This window comes from Brachycentrus maculatus, unplaced genomic scaffold (genome assembly GCF_059751285.1).
Source record: "Brachycentrus maculatus isolate JH-2025_06_01 unplaced genomic scaffold, ASM5975128v1 h1tg000353l, whole genome shotgun sequence".
NCBI lineage: Eukaryota > Metazoa > Arthropoda > Insecta > Trichoptera > Brachycentridae > Brachycentrus > Brachycentrus maculatus.
The window spans coordinates 1077437-1100617 of record NW_028281102.1 but is presented as its reverse complement, the minus strand read 5'-3'; the positions used below and the strand labels follow the sequence as shown (position 1 = coordinate 1100617).

Genomic DNA, 23181 nt, shown 5'->3' with positions numbered 1-23181 from the left:
GAAAAATGTATGTATGCATACTGTGAAAATGGTGTAATTTTTACACATTTTACAGATAATTCTTGATCACAAAAATGGCTAATTTACTTTGATGTAGATATCTTTCTACAACACGAAATATTGCACACTCGTCTCATGGTTGATAATTTAGGCAACATATTTTTTTAAACATATAATGTTACAGTTCTCATATTTTAAATATTAAAATCAAGCACTGATTTGAATCTACTAAATTATTTACTTTAAAATTGTTTCACCTTGTTAGGACATTATTAAAGTACTGTGGTAATGCGAAACAATTGTCATGAATTTTTATTTTGAATTTTAAAAATAATAAAATATATGCAACTTAGTAGACTCAAATCAGTGTTTGGTTTAATATTGAAAACATAGGATTTCTATAAATTAAACCCCAAATCAACAAATAATTTTATGTTACATCTGGTGACGTCACGATTTCTCTGTATGTGGTATATTTGTTTAAAAACAAATTTTGTGAGAATCACACAATAATTAATTGTGGCGCTTTTATAATCTGAAAATGAATTTTAAAAATGTGTACGGGAATCTAATTTATTCAACGTATAACCTTTGATATGACATTTGGGTGTAACACAGCGTTGGTAATAGGGTTCCACATGTGACACACAATACAAAAACAGTTGTACAGCCCCCCTGCAAGAAACGTCCAGGGACACGGGCAGTCAGGTCAACGCGATGTTTTAATGTTAAAACATTAAAAGGTCATAATGCGACAAACTCAGTGACGACACAAACTGAGAAATATTCATAAGAATTGATATTTTAACCATAAAAAATATACCACTGCTAAAACCATTTAACTTTTTTTTGGTTAATTTTGAGAGTTAGTCATAAATGTTATACAGATGCTAGTATTACGTGGACACAACATATTTAAAAAAATGTTTTTTTTTTACATTAAAAGTATTTACGTGAAATATATGAACGCTTAAAAAATCAAAGTAATATGGATAAAAGTGAATTCTTAACACTCTTTAATAATTTATCACTTTACATCATGGGATCATGAGAGATGGCAAGGTTTGTAAATGCATTACTTACATATGCCCCTTTTTAAAAAACCATCGTCTCCGCTGAGATTCAAGAAATCCTGACTAAAAATCTTTCAGAAGCGAAAGGGTACAAATCATTAACGTACAAAAATTGGAACTACTCGAAATATTGAAATAACAAGGTTATCAAAAGTCACATTGAAATGGATATCATTTTTTGTTTCAAATTTATCTCCGAATAAAGCAAAAACTAATTACTTTGTTTTTTAGCAGGTAGGCTCATCGGTTTAAAAAAAAAACGGGTTTGTGAAACCTGGGTATTTTTCTCAATTTGCGAGATTTTAAAGTCAGATTTTTTAACACACGTTAACCCATTATTGAATATCATACTAAAAAAACTGTTAATATTCTGACTAGAAATCGCCTTGGTTACAAAAAAAAATATTTGAAATGAAATATGTAATTTAATAGTAAGTATAATGTACTATATATCATAGCTTATATATTATTAGATTAAAACCAATATTCTTAGCTTTTCCATTTTATTTTTATTTGACCAGTGACCGGGTTTCGTCGTTACCGACATCTTCAGACTGGTGTCGGTAACCAGTCTGATGATGTCGGTAACGACGAAACCCGGTCACTGGTCAAATCAAAATAAAGTGGAAAAGCTAAAAATATTGGTTTTAATCTAATAATATATTAAAAATGCAATTCCATCACGAAGTGTCAGTGGATAATATAAATCTATTATATATCATAGCACTTTAAATAAATTTATTTGATGGTTTATTTTTTTTAATGCCGTGCATCTGGCACATATACACTTGCTATGATTATAAATAGGCAAGTGGTCATAGTCAAAACAGTAGCACATCTGTTTTGGGGTAGAAAACGATTTAATGAAGCTTTTGAAGATTTTTTGTGCAACTTCAAAAACGGGTTAAACCGAGTTGCAGGAAGTATTCGAATTCAAGAACCAGTTTAGTCAATAGTAAGTTTTTGTATAGGCCCTAGTCGCAGGTAGTCTATTTTTTGTCGCGATTTAATAAATTAAAATGATATATATTGACACTTTCTTCTAGTTTTCTGCTATATTTGTATGCATTTATAGATGCAAAGAAGTTATCAATTAGTTACAGATGTCTTGTTATAAAAACCAGTTTTTTTGTTGTTTGTTTTTTCGTTTTATACTTTAATATTCTCTACTCGGTAGTTAGACATCTCTCAATTTCCGAATTAAACGCTGTGGGAATAACGGAGTATATGTATTCTCAGCTTTATTTAAACATTAAAAATATCGCAGTAGAAGTTATTAGTTTATAAAGATGGCATATTTCTTTTTAAATTTAATTTTTTTTTTATATTTGTCATTTATGTTTGACTTGAAAAGAAAGCCAATATAGTGAGAATAAAAGAGTTTTTAATGTAACTAACATAAGTGAGTCAGTGAATCTTTGTCCGCCTCCGTAGTGTAATGGTCAGCACGCTTGGCTACCGTTCTGGAGGTCCCGGGTTCGATTCCCAAGGGGGGTAAAATAAATATAAATGATTTTTTCACATAATTAATTAATGATTATTAGATAATTTTTGTAATATTTATTCAATATTACCCTGGACTGGTACCTGAAGCGGAGGGCTGATCACCTTTCCTTCATGTGTAAACGATTAAGATAACACTGCGTTTATATGATGCAGTGCCCTATGCACCATTGGGGTGCGGATAAGGGTTTTATTTATTATTAACATAAGTAGGAATATCATGTTGACACTCTAACATCTTTTGTACATATAAGATACTCAGAAAATACAGAATAGATATTTTATTATGCGCAACAGATAAGTGTCAGAGAAAGAAGCAAATATTGAAAGTAAATATTATTACAGTCCAAAATGCACTGGTTCCTCGTGACCTAATGAACTAAAAAAAAAAACAGTTCGCGTGACTTGATTATTGTAGACAGAGTAATTTTTCGGTGCAAACGATTGTTTCCTAGCAGATATTTCTCTATATTCAATGCAATATAAGTAATATTTTCATATGAAAAAACCTATTAGAAATGAAGTATTAACCAGCATCAACAAAAACCAAATGGATATTTTGTAAAGATAAATATTGTGTTCCTATGAAAACAAATAAATAAACACAAATGCTTCGATTTCATATTATTATCGTAGACCAAAGCGGCCTATTATTAAAAATAGGATTCAAGTTGTGGAAGAGAAGCTCTAACATAGAAATTTAACTCCTTTTAAAATTTGAGTCCGCGACACTTACCACGGGACCAGAACCATATCAACAAATAGTTAGTTACAGAATTTTTAGTGCGTTTTGAAATCCTGGATTTCAATCACACACATGAGAAACGCCATAAAATACCATTTTCATTTTTATTATTTAAGCTTATAATTTGACCAGATAATTTATTTACAACATTTTGAGTGTGTCCAAATACTTGTTCACAAATCTGGATTATCTCCAATTAGGAGTTATTTTATACATTATTTTTGAAATCTCAAGATACATAGATGAAGAAAAATATGGATGTCTGGGCATTTACAGGACTTACGACCGTCATAGGTTGGTTTAAGTGTTCACTTTATACTCAACCAGCCTATGACGTTCGTAAGCCCTGTAAATGCCCAGACTTCCATACTATTCTTCATCTATTTTGAAATATCAAAAATAATGTTAAAAAATAATAAGTTGACAAAAATAATGGACGGAAGTGTCAACCAAAAGAGTATCAATAAAAACTAAATGGATCGGTGTACAACCAATAAATTAACTAATCTGGACTGGAATATCAATAAAATTTTAGAAATTGTATCATCTTAGTACTCACTGTCTCCTGCGTTGGAAGCTGGCTCCAGGGTCCAGATCTGTTTCTTCTTGAGGCTGGTGCCGTTGGCGTTGATCTTGAATCCGAAGGTCTCCGCCGTCAGGTAGCGGTAGCGAGCGTTGATCAGCCCTATCGTCCACCACCCTCGCTGCTGGTTCTGGGTGATGATGTCACCAGCGGAAGCTGAGCCGTTCGTCCCCTCCTGGTGGTGTCCGTTCATTCCGTTCATCGCCATTATGATACTGGAAGAAAGAAAGAAAATTGAATGAATGTTGAAGAACAGAGATAAACAAATTCAGAGACGAACAGCATTAAAGGAATCGTTTTTTTTAATTACCTAACGTCTAAGTGACTCTGAAATCTAGCTACGGCTTATGCTGCACCGCTTATCATGTCCCTACTCAGGCTTCAACATTATAAGTTTCATAGCCTATGCCTACTCGTGAGTGGATTTTCTTTATGTTTAAAGTTACTTTAATTTCATGTAATTCATGAGTGAAAATTCTAGGCAAAAACACTCGCGTTAAAGGAATCGGTCTTGCGCTACTACTTGTACTAGTCCATACCAATATTATAACACTTGTGGATTTTCTCAACAAAACGTTACATTTCCATTATAAATGATTTTAAGAAATCAGGAATTCTAGCTTGTAAAATTGTTACTTTTTGGTGCGATTTTATGATTTCATATTGGTTTAACACATGATTGGTCACGTTTTGTCGCAACTTTAATTAAGATTTTGATAGAATACAATAAACATAATAGATTTGCATTTAAATTATTTTTGTGCAATATTGAAAATTTAACTTTTTCGTGAAGACCTTCACACTTAGTATCGATGCCACCACATCAAAAAATTTAGATGCACCACCTAACCAACTTTTAATAATACTTGAAATGTATTCAACGAGAACAAATATATAAATTGTAAATATTAGCAATTTTTTTTCATTCTTCTTATGCGTTTATGTTATTTCTTATTGTAATTCAGCAAATTACTTGAATATGATGATAATAATAAAATTAAAATCAAAATAAGAACTCCACAGACAAACCACATCAGGTGGATTAGTGGGTCTGACAAAACAAATTGAATTGTAAAAAGAATATAATAAAAGTAAGAAAAACAAATACGCATAATTAAAGTGTTTTATTTTAATTTTATATATAATCGATAAATAATCACTGTACGTTAATCACCTCTGGGAAAACTTCGCTTTAAGTGAGCGTCATGCTACAAATAAAGTAAGGAACAATTTAGGGATATATATTTTGTTTATTGTAAATATAAACAATGCAGATTAGTTATAAAAAAATATTTTAGGCTATTTGAAAACACAAATGGTGGTATGGAATGCATAATGATGATTTATGGCACTTTTTATCCCGAGAAATATATTCGTATGCTGACACGATATTGTTATGATATCTATGAGAAGTTTTACAGAAAAATACTTTGCAGAAAAGTTCGCAATAACAGAACATAACGGTGTGAAAATTATGCACAGTCGACTTTTTTGTAGTTGCATCGTCTAGAAACTTCTGCAACACAATGGAGAAGATTGTATGAAAGCGGGTCAGTTACCGAAGATGCTGATGAATGATGCACCGAGAAAACAATGCCCCACTAAATGTATTCGAAATCGATTCGTCGAAAAAAGTTTGGCAACTCCGAAGGCAATATTGATAAATAATTATGGCGAGCGGTCCGAGATCAGAACATTTGACACGAATATAATTAAATGCTAACAGTTTACAATAAGTTAACAAAGAAAGTCTTACGGATATCAAACGGGAAAGAGTAGATAAAAAAATATAAGATTTCCAAAAGGTGATGAAGAAACTAGTTTCTCGGCAGAAGAAATTGCGGGGTAAAACTAAAAGCAAATTAAATGAGAGAAAAAATCCGAAGTGAAATTCATTGATGGAAAGATATCGGCCAACGCGCGTGGAAATGTATTGATGAAGCTCAAACGGGTTTGGCCGAAGTATTGAACATGACTTTACTTGGTTCCGGAGAAACGACCTCGAAGTAGGTTCAAGTAAGAATGTACTTTTGTTAATTCGATCGAACAGTGTTGTTACGGGTGAAAGATCACCCTTTTGACGAAGCGCAAGAGCTGAAGAAAATCCAGAGGAACTGGTAGTGTAATAGAATAATTATATGCAGATTTAACATAAATTACAACTGCCAGTTTCACTATGAACAAACGAAGATAACGACTAACGCGAGGTATTTTCATAGAAGTTCCAAAATATGTAATTCTCAAGTAAATATCATTGATATTTTTATAGATATATGTATTTTGAAACAATGTATCTAATGAAAATACTGGGTATAAATTTGGCTAGTAGTATCAAATGATATTTATGATACTAAGTATTTTCATTTTACATATTGTAACTAATTTATACAAAATATAGAATGAAAACTTAAGAGAATTTAACCTTTACTTCTGGAAACTCCTGAGTGTTCTATTTAGCGACTATATAGAGTGACAAGCTACAAATAAATTAACGGTTAGAATATAGGAAGCAATACTGAAATATAGAAGGTTTTATTTTATTTTTACAAAAAAAGCGACAGTAAACGTACAACTCGTGTTGGATCAAATCTTTGTCTTTGTTGAGATTGACTAGTTGTTTGACTGCTACTGATTGCTGCATCAAATCTTTGTCTTAGCTGAGATTTACTAGTTTTTTTAGATTAACTTTGATTTTTAAAATAAGAGATAAAAAATATTTTGTGTTGCTTTGTATAAATACACCATTCATTACACGTAACTGTATACCAGACGAATATGAGATAATGTCGAGTGCAACGAACGGGGAAGCCAAGAAATGTAAAAATATTGCAAAATGGCGGCTAGAGGAATCAAGACCCGAGACGATTTTGTTGTGTTCATCTGCTCTGCTCCTCAGAGCGTGCCAGTACTGCCCCAATAAAACTAATTCCACCTTAATTAGCCACCAGCGATAGCGGATAGATAAATAACACGGCAGATACTTATTGGCGAGGGGGAGAGACTTGACAAAATGTAGCGATGCAATTTTAAACTGATATAAAAAATATTGAAAGCTATTAAATGTAAATTCACAGTAAAATTGGGATAGAATTTTGTTTCACATTTTCTATAATTTTCGCAACTAAGTTCATTAAAAAAATGCTTTGCAAGAGGGTCTGTTAGTGAGTCTATATGCTTCTGTATCAGATCCGGGAATACGGTTGGGAGAACATTCAATGATAAAAAATACATCCATATTGGGAGAAAAATAACGAAAGCGTTTTATTATACAGAACTTAATGAAAGTCTTCCAATACCTTGTCATTTTGAAAAAAAATAAGGTTACTGAATGGCTAATTTTATTAGAAATTTAAAGACAATATGTGGTACTCACGCACTTAACAAGCGACACTACAAAGATGCGCAGGATCGTTTATAGAGCAACATACATATGTATTATATTATGTATATAATATATGCCTCCAATACAAGTACTCGTATATTGGCTTTTAACCTCCGTCATAATAAATTGTCTTTCGTTGTCGTCATTAAATTGTAACTTAATGATATTTACTTTGTATGTTTGTATGATCAAATATAAATCAATAACAATAACAAAGCAAGTTAAACTGTAATGACCACTTTAACAATCCTTCTGATGTAGGTGTGTCGCACGCACTTTGTAAACCAAACAAAGGCGGTCAAAGTTTCTTCATTATGTATATAGCTAAAACCATCTTAAGCCAAATAATGGTAAACAAAAGGGTATGGGAAAATCAGTTTAAGGAGTGTTGATGATTTTTTCTTATACCTTACCACAACCTTATTAACAACTTCTGTTTAATGCTCCAACTTTTAACGCTTTTATCGATCTACCGATTTCGTTGTGAGTTGAACATGTAATGACAAGTATTGCTTATTTTAAAACCCTTAATTCATATAATATTTTTAATATTTGGTCAAAAGTTAATAAAACAACGAAGTTTTGCTCTTCGCCCGATTTTAACAGTTTGTTGAACGTCCATAATTATCAATAATTATTAGAAATATAGTGTATTTAATACATAAAAAATGTTATAAATATAAATTCATCAAATTGTCTTTCTTATATTGAAATCAAAATATTACAAATACTGATTTTGTTAGAGTAGGTATTCGTTTTGACCTAACAAAGAATAAAACCCAGTACCAAATGAAATGTGACATTATAGGCTAACAATAAAAAAATAATATTGAGTACAATAACATATAACATTTTGATCAAAACGGAAAATTCGGGTTGTGGTCCCGTGGTTGATGTCGCGTACTCTGAGTAAATGTTTCTGGGTTCTTCACAATTTGATTCCTATTTATCAACACAAGCCGATAGAATTACCTAATAATTAGAAATACCGTGTACGTCATAATGAAACATATATTGTTGTTTTATTTTTGATTGAAAAATTCACGAAAATGCACGAAAGTAGGGTGCTTACATGTATGTATGTATAGTTTAGACTGGCCTGATATAAAAAAAAATTACAGATTAAAATTTGTATTAAAGCGAATGAAATAGTATGAAAACATCAACGCTGCCAGTGAAAATTTCAACAGAAAAGATCAATGCACATTTTCACAAGACTGTTAGGCTTGTTTAGCCGTAATTCAAATTTCACGGAGCTCTTGGTCGCCTTTTCCGAGGCAATTACGACACGTGTTTTGGTATTCAAACCAATCGGAAGCATGCATTAGAAAACACGGTATCAGTATCTAATGAGCAATTATGAGGGTAGTGAACGATAAACATTTTAATTATTTATGAGAGCAGCTTCTGTGTAAAGCAGGCACTATAAAAATGTTTTATTAATTTAGAAAATATTACGACAACTGAATATACAAACTCGGCAATTTAAAAGGAATAATTACAAGACACTTAAAGCGTATACAAAGTAACACCTTTACCGAGGTGTAATGTATTCATTTTTGGTAGCTAAGCGAGATATGAATAGAAATCAAACTGTCTTTAATTAGGTAAATAATATTTCATCGTTTTTATTCTGATGACGAAAAAACTGTATCTACGCTACTTTGAGTTCCAAATTTTGATATGCTTCGTAACATAATACTAACAACGTTCGGCCCTATTAAATACGTAAATCTCAAAAATGTTTTACGTTTTTTTTTTTTTTTTTTAATTACCTAACGTCCAAGTGACTCTGAAATCTAGCTACGGCTTATGCAACACCGTTTATCATGTCCCTACTCAGGCTTCAACTTTATAAGTTTCATAGCCTATGCCTACTTGTGAGTGGATTTACTCTTTATGTTTAAAGTTACTATAATTTCATGTAATTCATGAGTTAAAATTCTAGGCAAAAACACTCGCTAAATGTTATACGTATCTTAACACATAAATAACCGATTTTTTAAAAAGAAATTCGATCTCACCCAAATCTCACGTCGCTTTTCTAAGGGTTATGACATTTTGATAACAATCTCTATCTATAACATTTTGATAATAATATCTCGAGTGTTAAATCTAATATATTTGATGTGAATTAAATAATGCTTGAAATTAAGCAAGTTGTTTTATACGTAAAAAATACTTGCAAAAAAGTAAACATACCTTTAAAATAGAGTAAAAGGTTAAATATGGGTCTTTTAATAAGGGCACTTCTAAATGAATTATAACAACTTATTTGAAATATGTAAACAATTTATTTATACAAAATTACTATAATTTTAAAGTAGAAAAAATGCCACAAAGCTAATTTAAAAAAAAATCTTATCCGGCCAGCTCCTCTCAACGTCACCAGCGAAAACCGCGGCGGCCAAACAGCCTTTTTATTTAATAGAGTTTAAGTGTTAATGTAAGTAAATAAAAGCTTTTTTTTATATCTTGCAAGAGAAAAGCAATGTTAGTTGTAAAGTGTTATTACTAAAAACTTTACAACTTACATTGATAATCATATAAAACATAAGCTCATACATAAAAACCCTTTATTAAACCATTAATTTGTAAAAAAAATGGTTTTATATTATACACGATACACATACGTGTTTGATAATATTTAATTATAGGTATAACGGATATAGCACATACAGCATAAATAAAATACATTGTTTTATATCCAATTATATGATCACATCAAGCGTTAAAGAAAATAACCGAAAACGTTTATTTTGATGTAATATATATACGAGTGTTATACAGTTGAACCAAAATATTTAATGACATAGCCTTTTACGTAGACAGTCAGTCACTCGTTTTAAAATAATTCCACGTTTTCGAGGTCTGTACGTAACAAGAAAAACCACAATAGTTGCCTTAAGACATCAGTCTTGATTACAGCCACTGGAAAGAAATGGTATAACGAGAAATAACAGATTTGTGCTCGAATTCTGAAATACGTAAGTTCAAAAAATATATATTTCTCATACACGTAAAATAACAGTTTTCTCAAGTAAATTACCGTAGTTCTGTATATACACTATGTGCTAAAACACCAAAGAGCTCGCAACTATTAAATATGGTGACGTTATATCAGCTTTTTGTTTTGCTGTAGTCTTTTTCCATCGGTCTTTTCAAGATTCTGTAAATTTTAAAAGGCCAAAGTTTGAATTTTCGATATATTTCAAAACGTAGTATTAAGACGCATATATCGCAAAAAATGTATATATATATATATAAACCTATTGAATCTCTCTGTTACAAAATGATGTGTTATGATGTCAGAAAATCAGTTTCAAATACAGTTTTCAAGTGTAAGCAAGGTAAATAATAAATGCAAATCCCATTTTAAAAAATCAGCAGAAACATTTGAACAAAATAATCATTGCAAATATCGCCAGTATTTTTTCTCAAATATCGATGTGTGTAATAATATCAAATATATTTTTCGATTTTTGACCATTTAACGCTAAAAATCTATCAAAAAAAACATCGAACATTGACGTCCATCACGCAATACATATGAAAAATAATACCTACCTGACAACGAATAACATTTGTTAGAAGGATGTCAGTGAGTTTGTTGGAAGGCATGTATTCCGTTAAAAGTTAATCGTTTAACATATTTTAAGAATACGGGCTTAGTTGATTGAGAAGACCTTTGAAATGCAGATCCACCTTCATAAATTGGCGTATATAATCAGTGATGAGAGAAGGAGGCAGTTCATCGAAGTACTCGTACCATTTACCGTCAAGTGACCGCGAAATGATCGACAAATAACCTTCAGCGCTTCGGCTGATTGCACCGCTCTCATTACCGGTAGGCAGCTCTGAACGCACTCAATCAGAACGATATAAATAATGGATTACATAATGTACCTCGGTAGGTACTCCGGTATGCAAAGGAATTTTCGAAACGACCAGATAACTGAGGAAGAATTCATCGCAAAAGAAGTTACTATTAACTGTGAACCCGTTTTGTCCACTTCCGTAGTGTAATGGTCAGCACGCTCGGCTACCGTTCTGGAGGTCCCCGGTTCGATTCCCAGGGGGTCAAATAAATGTAAGTGATTTTTTCACTCTAATATTTATTCAATATTACCCTGGACTGGTACCTGATCACCTTTTCTTCATATGTTTACGATCAAGATAACACTGCGTTTATATGATGCAGTGCCCTATGCACCATTGGGGTGCGGATAAGGGTTAGAGAGAGACATTAACTGTACCCGCCCACGCGTTGCATTGGGTGAATAGGTTTGATTTCTTGAATGTTTTTTTGCAGATACTTTGTTTTTAACCACTTTTTTATTGGTACATTCAACCGGTTTCGACAAGAACCTTGTCATCATCAGGGTTAAACATGTTAAATATGTTAAACAGTACATGTTTAACCCTGATGATGACAAAGTCTAATAAATAAAGTGGTGAAAAACAATGTTATTTTATTTTTTAAAAAAAGGTCGAATTTAAAATAAAGAAAATAGAAAGCACACATTTGTAATGTGTAAAGTGTAATTTCCCGATTCTGCGAATTCTTGCGAAGGCGAAATAATTGTAAACAATTTAATTTTTATGTGTGCGAAATGCAATTTAGAGACTCTAAAAATCAATGTTTTGTGTTAATATTTAATATATAAATTAAAATGGAGTTCTACAAATTAGACAGGCACACTGGCGTCGCGGGTTCGATTCCCGCCAATTGCAAAATGAATTCAAGAAAGATTTATTTTCAATTGGTCTGGGTATTTGTGATGTATTTTCCACATTTACCTTCCCTATCCTTACTATCCCACCTGCAGACAAGCATCTAAAATATACGCTTTGCGGGTTATTCCTTTAATCATAAATATAATAAAATAAAAAACACCAAATTTATAAATAAAAATAAGTTTTCGAACGCTAAAAAGTATGAAAGGAAATTTGTAATATATTTGCTTAAACAAGTTTTTTTTTACACAGATAAACTAAAAACTAAAAAAAAGAGATAAGAAATAAGATTGAAATAATAATTTGAATCGTTTAATTCAGCTCAGAAACCGGATGGTCATTAACATTATTTTTATAAACTTGTTTTGCGAATAAATCAAATCTAGCTGTTTTTAGTGGCTATACGAATTATTGTTCCATTAATTTGGAAGAATCGTTTCCAAAGCTAGAATAAATTGTAGTTTATACATCTCAAAAAAAAAACATAACATACTTAAAATACTTGTTTTCAACGGTACATACACAGTATATTAATGAAAATCCAGTTATTTGATCGAATTACTCGGTAAATATGATAATTATTGTGCGTTTACATTAACGTATATTACATTCTTCGGTACAGTTTCTCAGTATCGTAATTTTCTGCTGCTCCAAAAATAATATCAGTAACAATTATTACGAGTACAATAACACCGGCATCAAAATAGTACTGCGTATTATTAATAAATCGTTGAGTACTATATGTATTTCATTAATTGATTCGGCAGTCACTTTGTGATAAAATCTATGCATTATTAATGTTTTACTTGGTAACTGCCTCTATTTCTTAAAATATATTGTAACACATGTTTCGATGTTTTCCGCTTTTTAAAAAATATATATACTTACGTAAACGTTGTTTAAAAAGGATGCGGAATGCATCGAAACACGAGTGATTTTTCACAATAATATTTGTTTAATATTACCCTAAAAGAATTGGGCTGATCACCATTCCTTCAAACAATTAAGGATAGTAAATAAATATTCCGTCGATACGATGCAGTGACCTATGCACCATTGGGTGAAGATAAGGGTTCGCAGAAGAAAATCTGAAAGGGAATTAAGAGTAGGTCACCATCTATAAATACAAGTAAAGTAACACCAATACGATGGATTTTTTTCCTTTTATTTTATTTAAAACTATTTTTTTAATGTATTTGTAAATAATTCCTACAGTAATAATCATCACATTCAAGAAAGGGGAGATATTATTATTCATACATCCGATTCATGTTTATTGTTCATTCAATAAGACGTCTTGTATATAAATAGATGAACACAAGAGTATTATAGACTAGGTTCATAACCTTCGGTGATTAGAAAATAATTTCTAATTATCTTTTGTTTCTATGAGTAGATAATAAAGTAACCGGACATTAATAAACTATATTGACAGATATTGTTATCAACAAACTTCTACAGCAAGACAGGAAACTAAAAAAAATAACAGAAAACGATACAAATAACACAAAATAATATCAAAGTAGCATTAACATACGAGTATGTACGTTATTTAAGTAATATGGTTATCAATAATGGATAGATTTAGTGTATAAAGTGATCTCGTAAACCAACCAACGACAGCTCCTAAATAAATAGCCCGACTTCCACATTTCCATTTCTATAAATATATTTTTTAAACCATTTCATATGTGTAATTGCATGTGTATAAAGGTGTATTTTACAACATTTTGACCGTTATTATAAGCATTATCTCCAATTGAGAAAATGAAAGAGATTCTGCTCAACAAAAAGCTTATCTCATCTCACCATAGACGTCTTTAGTGAAATTATAGTAATCCAAGCACTGTTTCAAAATTGAAAAATATGTATAGAAGTTCCAAGAATTTCAGTAGTGTGGAAGTCTGGACATTTTTAAAAATTGGATCAAATATAAAAAAATCCAAGTATTTGAATAGTGTGGTTGTCAATCATGGGTAGAATTGCTGAATGTTACACGAGTGTAAAGTGATCACTTAAACCAGACTATGACGGTCGTATCTCCGTAAATGCCCGACTTCCATGTTTTTCTCCACCTACGTTGAAACGTCAAAAAATAAGGAGTATTTTTATGGTCTTTTTACAAGTTTTGTTATAACTTTGCAATAATTTAGTATATACTATGACAGATAAAATTATATTATATTTCATTGAATCGATTCAATTTAAAGACATTCGCGTTTTCTGCCATTGAGGGGCGTGGTTAAAAAATTAAAGATGGCGGCTGGCGCAGCCGATGATTAAAATGCCTACTTCGCAACTGAGGCCTTCACAATGATAATTATTCTGAAACCTCCCTCAGGACAGATATAACTAAAGCTTCAGATGAAAGCGAGCAGTCATTAAAGGGGGTTGAATCGTAGACAGAGAAATAATTTATAAGGTGAAGAATAATAAACGTACCAACACAAAGGAAATACTAGTTTTTTACAACGAGAATAAATTTAAATAAGAATAAATAAAAAAATAAAAATACTGAAATATGGATACATTCTAGAAAGGTGATTAACGATTTTAGCTTAATGGGTTTAACGAAAATTAGATAAACAAAACGCGTCTTCGATCTGTCTTTGTGCCATATTAAAATGTGTAGTCATTGCATGTGTTCAATATATTCGAGAGTAAAATGATATTTTTTCATTTAACATTTGTCAGGAATTGAAAAAATTATTTAACAAAAGCCAACTGTCAAACTGATGATTGTTAAATGAAAGACATCGTAGAGAAAGTAAAGAAATTATATTTTTTCATAATTTCTACTTATCGTCGTTAAACATAAGGAATCAGGTTACGTTATACGGATTTTAAGTGCGATGGTACAGAACGACGATAATTAAATAGAAATATTAATATCTTTATGCGGACTTTTCGTTACGTAAATAGTGTGAATCATTTTACAGGAACACTGAATACCCCAAATGAAGTTTATTTTTGTGATTGTTGCTGCAGAACTGATTATTTTTTGTAATCAAAATACCTGCATACAGACTTAATTAATTATTTATACTACCGAAAACATGAGTTTAACTACATACTTCGATTCAAGATATGCTAAGATTTTTTTTAACACAAAATATATCAAAACAAAATATACATAGAAAAAATAGTGCTGGTCAGTTAGTTATGAGTTACCACCACTACATCGATTCATTTTACACTTTTTTTGAAAAGCAGATAAAATAAACGTCTATTATCAAAAATACCAGGTTTTCACAAAATGTCACAAGTAGGTACGTACGAAATTCTCGGATGACGACCATAAAATTATCTTGAAGTACATATGTTTAACGCGAGATTGTTATGAGATATTATGAAAAATTATTTCATTTTGCAATAAAACGACATACGAAACACATGATATATCCGTATTATGTACGGTTGAGGGCAAGGCTCCATCCAACCATGAAAACTATCCCAGTTCTTTGTCGTTATTCGTTTTATACTAGTTTTTATTGCTCTTGGGCATCATTAAAATATAGGAACACAAAAAAAAACTAAAAATTTGGTTAAAATCAACGGAAAAAGAGGCAAGCTTAGTTGTGGAAAAAGTTTTTTTTAAAAGGCGTCTTTTTACTTTTCACTTTAACATAACATACATCTTACAAGTCCAGTGAACCTTCATATAACAGTTTAGTTGCAATTTGCCAGAAAGCAATCGCACACACTGTCTCCAGCACAATGCTCCTAGCTCTGTCATGATAATAATATCAGCCTGTCTGACCCTGAAAGGTTCAAGTATTCGCTAATTGAGTTCTCACGCGAGCTGCTGACGGGCATAATAGAATCGCCATACTACAATATTATTACAGTACAGCCTTTGTAGAGTTACAAGTATGACGTCAATCAAAATGGTTTGTTTAAAATCTAAGTATGTAATAGTTAGGAGGGCGTTATTTTAAACAAAATAATCAATGACTAAATATAAAGTTTTTTTTTGACTGAAAAATTACGTAGAATCCACAAAGGACACGTAGGTACATATTAGTTTATAATTTACACAGACTAGTACGAGTGCGGGTATGTGAAACCCGAAGTACCATAGCCATCGCTGCGTTCCTTTCTCTCCTCTGGTGCCTTCTATTACTCCTGGATTTTTTATATATTTTCCGTTAATATGCTTATCTTCATCCATTAAACATATTTCACTTATAAATCCATGAATCGGGAGCGAAAAACTGGTCACCTTGCATTGATATAATCCTGACAGAATTTACGGTGCATCGATGCCCTATGCACCAATTGGTCAGAAGAATAAAACTTTTGCTGTTTAAGAGACAGACATAAGATATTTTTCAAACAGAACAAGAATAAATCAAATCGAATTTTAAAACATTATATGGTGAATATCGTAGGAATTTCAATGGCCATAGACTATAGACCATAGTCTGGACATAATATAGACTGAGCTCCGACCCATCTAACAAAAATTTCCAATCTTGGGACCCACCTTTTGGCTATAAGTTTATTTCAATTTATAGGAATTACCTGAATAAAATTTCACTTCCTTTTTTTAAAAATTCATGTATACAGTGCCGAGGGCCAATCAATATTCGCTCGCGACCCATAGTTTGGGAAACCATGCTATAGACGGTTTGGATGACACTGACAAAATAATGCCATTGTTCAAATATCACTTAAATCGAAATGTTATCTGTTCAATGTCTGTAATAATATTTTATGTGCTCGAAATTTAATATGAACGGAGGAAAAGTAAAGGGTAGGCTGTTAATCATCCCTCAAACTCAATGACTCATCTATATTAAGTGAGAATGCGTCATTCATTCCAGAAAGCGACGAAAAATATCATCGAACTTTCCTGTGTCGCGCTGCAAAATATTTAAAAGAGAGATGATGTCACATAACTTTACTTCTTTACTTTATTTCGGGATTTTGAAATAGGCCATCGATTAATCTTATGAGGAAGTTACCAAAAATATACATATTTTTTTTTACCGAAAATAAGCAAAGTTAGTTATCGTTACAACCTAGTCAAATTGGTAGCTTCCGAATGTAATCAATGTTCGGGGCGTCCATTACAAAGGGATGTTGAGGCATTAATGCATTAAATACGTTGTGTAGATAACATAAACATTTCTTCCATTCGGTAAAAAATATTGATTAATTTTCATTTCTAATACGAAGATCGATAATGGTATAATTTTAACATAAAAAGCTACATTCTGAAACAATAAGTCCGCATAAAATATAAAGAAATGCATTAAAAATAAATATCAAGCCACTTATTGAAGTTTTTACTGTGCAACAGATCTTTTTAGGTAAAACCTGAATGTTTTTTCTCCATTTGAAAAAAAAATAGTATAAAGAAAAATTAGTAGAAAAAAAAAATTAAACAATACATTTTCTTCAGAATCCAAAAATAACACTTTTTGCTCTGTAGCGGGTAAATATTAAGTTAAAAATATGCCGCTTTTCCAGGGATATAGTGCATTTTCTGGGCATTCCAAAAACATGCACAACTGAAAATTGACGATTTTTGATATATTATGACGTTGTTGAAAGGAGTGAGCGATACGTATTTTTACAAAATGGTTGATAGTTTTGTATGATAGGATATGAATATGAATTAAGGAATAGAATGAAGACGCTCAAGAAAGACTTGGCACGACCGAATCTAAAAAAGGTGTTTTTTATTATTGCCGATCGAATAAATGACATATGTATGTAGTTTATTTCATCATTCTGATGTTACAGTTTATTATTTAAAAAAAAAGTTAAATTACCCTAAAAAGAATGAATCCCCGTTTATTATTTTACAATATAGAGATAGATGCTACATTATCTCAGAGCGGAATGTTAACGTTTGTATATAATGGACAACAATTTGTCAGTTGTCAGTACGATGTAAAGCGAGCTATACACTACAGTTGCATAGGCAAGTAACGTGTACAGTGGTGGGGCAAGTGACGCGTGAAACATCGGTAATGGCGAGGCATACCATTTAGCTGGTCGGACTGGACTGGACTGGACTGTCGGGAACGTTTAAGTGCAGGTGATCATTCAGAATGCCTGAACTAAACGGTTCAACATTCTCTCCAAATACAGTCTTCTTCTACGAGAAGGTGCGAAAATCATTTGTCATTTTTAGACGTTTCACTATCTCTGTGACATTTCGCCGCTAACGGAATATATACAGGGTGTTAAGCAGTATATGATCGACGCAAACGATGCGATAGAGGTACTAAATACCGATCGCAATAACCCCCCGTGTGCTTTCCGATATTTGCTGGATTAGGAGATACGTAGTTTTTAGTGTTCATCAAGGTCGAGTCCCGGAATCCCAACTAATGAACTAATAACATTAGCGTCGTTATTTTTTTATTTTTTTATATCACAGACGAATCAACTGTGATTTGCATGATTGTAATTGTAATATGATTTGATCGAAGTGAATAATGTAACTTTTCCTGGTTACAAATAATCAGTAATACGGCATAAATTGCAGATTTTTTCTGGGAAATTTTAATATCGTTTCTGACGCTTCAATCTCAACCCGGGCCGAATTAAACATCCTTAGATATTTTTCTAAAATTGAGCTTATAAAAATAATATATAAAAAATAATACACACAAATATAAGAATATCTTACCTATAATATAATTGAATAAATGATAAAAAAATGTTGAATCAGCTTAATCCAAAAAAAAAGATAAAGAAATTATCTGTCTTTTATTGGACTGCAGAAATTTCAGCATCGTAAAAAAATATCTACTAATCTCAGTAACACGATTAGTTAAATCATTCAAATTGAAATAATAAAAAAATAATAATACTAATATCAATAAAACTTAATTATGATTAGCATATTCTCCTTGAGACGTCTAAAAATAATAAAAATAAATTATCCCAATCACGTACATTTATTCATCAATTAATATTGAGGAAACTTGTCAATTTATTATAGCGATAACGACGGAACTGCACACGGAAATCACTTAATTTCTTTACGTTTTAAAAGTAATTACGGAAGGCTGAAGAGACGACCAGTTTTGATAAGAGTAAATTAAATACAGAGCGAATGCACTAATGGATGGGCCGATGGGATGAATACGGAGAAATAATTGTAAAGTAACTGAATATACAGTTGAAAAATGAAAATCTTGTTTCTTGATGCATATTCAAAAATAATAAAGAGGATTTTTTTTTCAAAACTTCGATCTTATTGGTTTATTTAACTAATGGGGTGAAGTTTTTTTTAATAAACCTTAAAATGCCCAGTTTCAAAGAAAAGTAAAACCGCTGTAATGAAAAAAAATTAAAAGGGGTTCAATATTATTGTATATTTCTCTACAAAAAGTAAATATTGTACATGCCTACTTGTATGACCGGGTGTAACACTTCAGTTAAAATCAGTTGACATATTTTTACCATACTTTTAACGAAATGTACAGGTATTTGTAAAATAGTGCATTTTCACTTGATTATTGACAGTTTTAACAATGAAAAACCATTAAGAAATATTAACAATAAAAATAACCTTATTAAGACAGTTACATTCTAATTACTCTAGCCCCCCGTGCATAGGGCACTGTATCGCATCGACGCAGTGTTATCTTGATAATTAATTACGTAAAGGCATGGTAAGCAGTTCTGCGCTTCGGTTCACTTCAGAGTGATTATAAAAGACAAATGCTTTAATTATATTTATTTTGATAGGCAAATGCCCTCGGTAAAATAGTGGATACAATACAAATCAAGCACTGATTTTTCGAGTCTAATAAATTGTATTTTATTGTTAAAAAACATATAAAAATCAATTGTTTCTCCTTGTTATGGCATTTTCTAACGAATGTTTCAAACAAGGCGAAACAATTGTCACAAAGTTTATCATGTGCTTTTTTTAACAATAAAATACAATTTAGTAGACTAAAAAAAACAGTGTTTATTTTATTATTTTAGTAAATAAATTAAAATGGAGTTCTACAAATCAAACGCCGAATCTATAAATGTAGTGGATACAAGTTACGTTAATTTAAAAAATATATATTTTCCACCAAGCTTATTCAGGAAGTTGGCACTTAGGTGCTTTTATAGACTTGGACTTAAATAGAAAAGGTATTATTTAAAATCAATAAACCGAAGGAAATAAAATCCCTGTAAACTCTTAAAACCTGTTTGCAGAGTTATTGACTGTTCAGAGCTGCATACTGCAAACTGTGTGCACTAAACTTGAACCCCTTCGTATTTCTCCGTTTACACCACAACTGCTATATTATTAAACTGAAACTCCTTTGTAGAAACGGGAAATGCTTCCACTGGCGAAGCTACATACATATTTGTTGAAGCAAGCTTCTGCATACAAATCCACCAACTTGCATAAAATATTTGTGCAGGCATTCGCATACGTCGTATAATATCTACATACATGAGTCGGAAGTTAATTGCTGCAGTTTATGTGATGCTGTGGTAGACTACAATACATAAATGTGTGGTGGTTAAAATACTATTACGGTTCCTTGTGGTTATTGCTTTATTTTTTTCTTATCATAAAATTAAAATACAATAAATACGTGCTAAAACGTTGCACGCTCGCTACCGTTCTGGAGGTCCCGGGTTCGATTCTCAGGGGGGGTGGTCAAATAAACCTAAATGATTTTTTCACTCTAATATTTATTCAATATTACCCTGGATGTTCAATGTTACCTCATGTGTTAGCGAACAAGATAACATTGCGTTTGTATGATTCAGTGCTCTATGCACCATTGGGGTGCGGATAAGGGTTTAAAAAAGTTAAAATACAATGAGAAAAAAACAGATTTATTATATACCTATCCGTGTAAATAATATTACGATCGAGTTAAAGAAATTTACGTCTTACTGGCAATACGGTATTTGCAATAATTAGTTTTCATATGTAGATAATCTTTAACTACGGTTTAATCTATATTAATTTTTGAGTCATTCTACAAAAAACAAAAATTTTAAATCTTGTCTTAAGATTTTAAATTAATGGTATCTGTAAAAAAGTATCTGGTATAGTTTGACCCCATATGTTAGATGATTTAGTTAGGCAGTTTGTCTTTTAGAATAATACGACTACTGAACATAATTAATTGATTTTTAATTTAAGATTAACTACGTAAATACTACTATTTCTTAAGATGTATTGTGAATATATAAACACCGTATGAAAATGATGCAGAATGCATTGAAACACGTGTCCCAATAGATTTTAAGAAATAGTGGTATTTACCAAGTAAAACTAAATTAAAAATGGATAGATTTTACAACAAAGTGAGTGCAAATTCAATTAATGAAAATAATTGTTTGATTTGTTTCTCTGTATTTTTAGTGCAGTATACTAAAGCAACAATAATTAGGTTCACAGCTAGAAACGGTTACTGATCCAATTTTATTAAACAGCTATTTCTGCATAATGCAATTCGATTAAAATGAAGCAAAAATCGTACAATACATTAATTTTAGATCAAATCACCTAAATACATCGCGAACTCTCTGCTATCCACTCGCAGCGGTACACAGAAGTGATCCATCATTATTTTGAAGTGCCGGCCGGTGCTGTTATGGGCAGCTCTCTCCGACTACTAATCGGCTGTTATAATGTGATACATCATGTATCAACATAACACTCATACAGGGATTGTTCATTAGTTTGGATTACCGCTATCTTAGTGAATTTTGTAAATGAATATAATTTTAATTATATAAAAATTAGGGAAATTAATATAAAATATCGGATGACCACTAGCTTAAATAAATGAAAAATATGGTTGGGCGTTTTCGTGCAAAACGATACCACGCAGAACTCTCGTTTTGTGATTTAAAAGTGTGAAACAGATATTAAAACAAGAAATATAAAGTACTTAATATAAAATACTACCTTAACATAAAACAGATATTAAAGTTATTTATTATATTATTTAAAGAGATGGCGTTTAATTTGTAGAACTCCATTTTAATTTATATATTAAATATTAAAATTGATTTTTAATATTTGATACATAAATATATTATATTATTAAAAAATGAAGTAATGAGTACATTGAATGGGGGTTTGATTTAATTTTTCTTCTTTGTGTCGATATCTAAACAAAGATGAGGAATAATATGGAAGTCTAGGCATTTATAGGGCTTGCGATCCGTCATAGGCTTAAGTGATCACTTTGTATAGTATAACATTCACCATTCTACCCATGATTGACAATACAAAGTGTTTTACTATTATTAAAATAAAAGGGTTAAGATTTTTTTAGGAGTAAGGGAATGTAATTAACTATGAGTATTTTAATATTTTAATGTTTTAGAATTTAATAAACCCTTATGATGAAAAGGTCCTAGTTGAAACCGGTCAGTTAAAGTGTACTTATAATAAAAAAGTGGTTAAAATAAAGTTGTTTAATTTTATAAAGTTTAAAATGTGTCACAAAGTATCTGCAGAAAATATTCAAGAAATTAAGACGTTTTGTTTACAATTAAGCATATCATTACTTTACACTCTTAGTTAACATAAACATAATCAAATAAAGGTGTTTAAAACATTAAGTTGAATGGACCAAAAGAAAATCAAATACACAGAGACAATAATAATAATGATAATTAATATCTATATCTTTATAGATATAAATGATCAGAACGAAGGCGGTTACGTTCGCTTTGAGTTTCTTAACACATAGGTCTTGAGCGCTGGCACCTTACTTACTAGAGAATGTGATGAATTTAAGGATTATTTATGTAATTATTTTCAAATTATTTTTTGACATCTCATCAAAGATGAAGAAGAATATGGAAGTCTGGGCATTTACGGGGCTGACGACCGTCATAGGCTGGTTTAAGTGATCACTTTACACACGTGTAACATTCACCAATTCTACCCATTATTGACAACCACACTACTCAAATTCTTGGAAGTTCTATATATATGAACCAATTTAGAAAATTTGTTCTTGAATCACTAGAACTTCACTAGAGACATCTATTGGTGAGATGTAAAGAAGCATTTTTATTAAGCAGAAACTCTTATATTAGTATGTGAGGTCCGAATCCTGGATTATATTCACACACATGAGAAACGCCAGAAAATACCATTTTCATTTTTATTATTAAGCTTATAATTTGACCAGATAATTTATTTACAACATTT

At 31.1% G+C, this 23181-nt stretch overlaps 1 protein-coding gene across 1 annotated transcript in view; it reads right to left on the bottom strand.

The window, feature by feature from the left end:
- Nucleotides 1–23181, bottom strand: part of sn (fascin domain-containing protein singed) — a 100389-nt gene that overhangs the window by 48838 nt on the left and 28370 nt on the right. The window contains exon 2 of the mRNA XM_088269469.1: nucleotides 3881–4119. Coding sequence (XP_088125595.1) covers nucleotides 3881–4112 — 232 coding nt within the window. The 5' untranslated portion in view covers nucleotides 4113–4119. The remainder of the gene's footprint in view (nucleotides 1–3880; nucleotides 4120–23181) is intronic.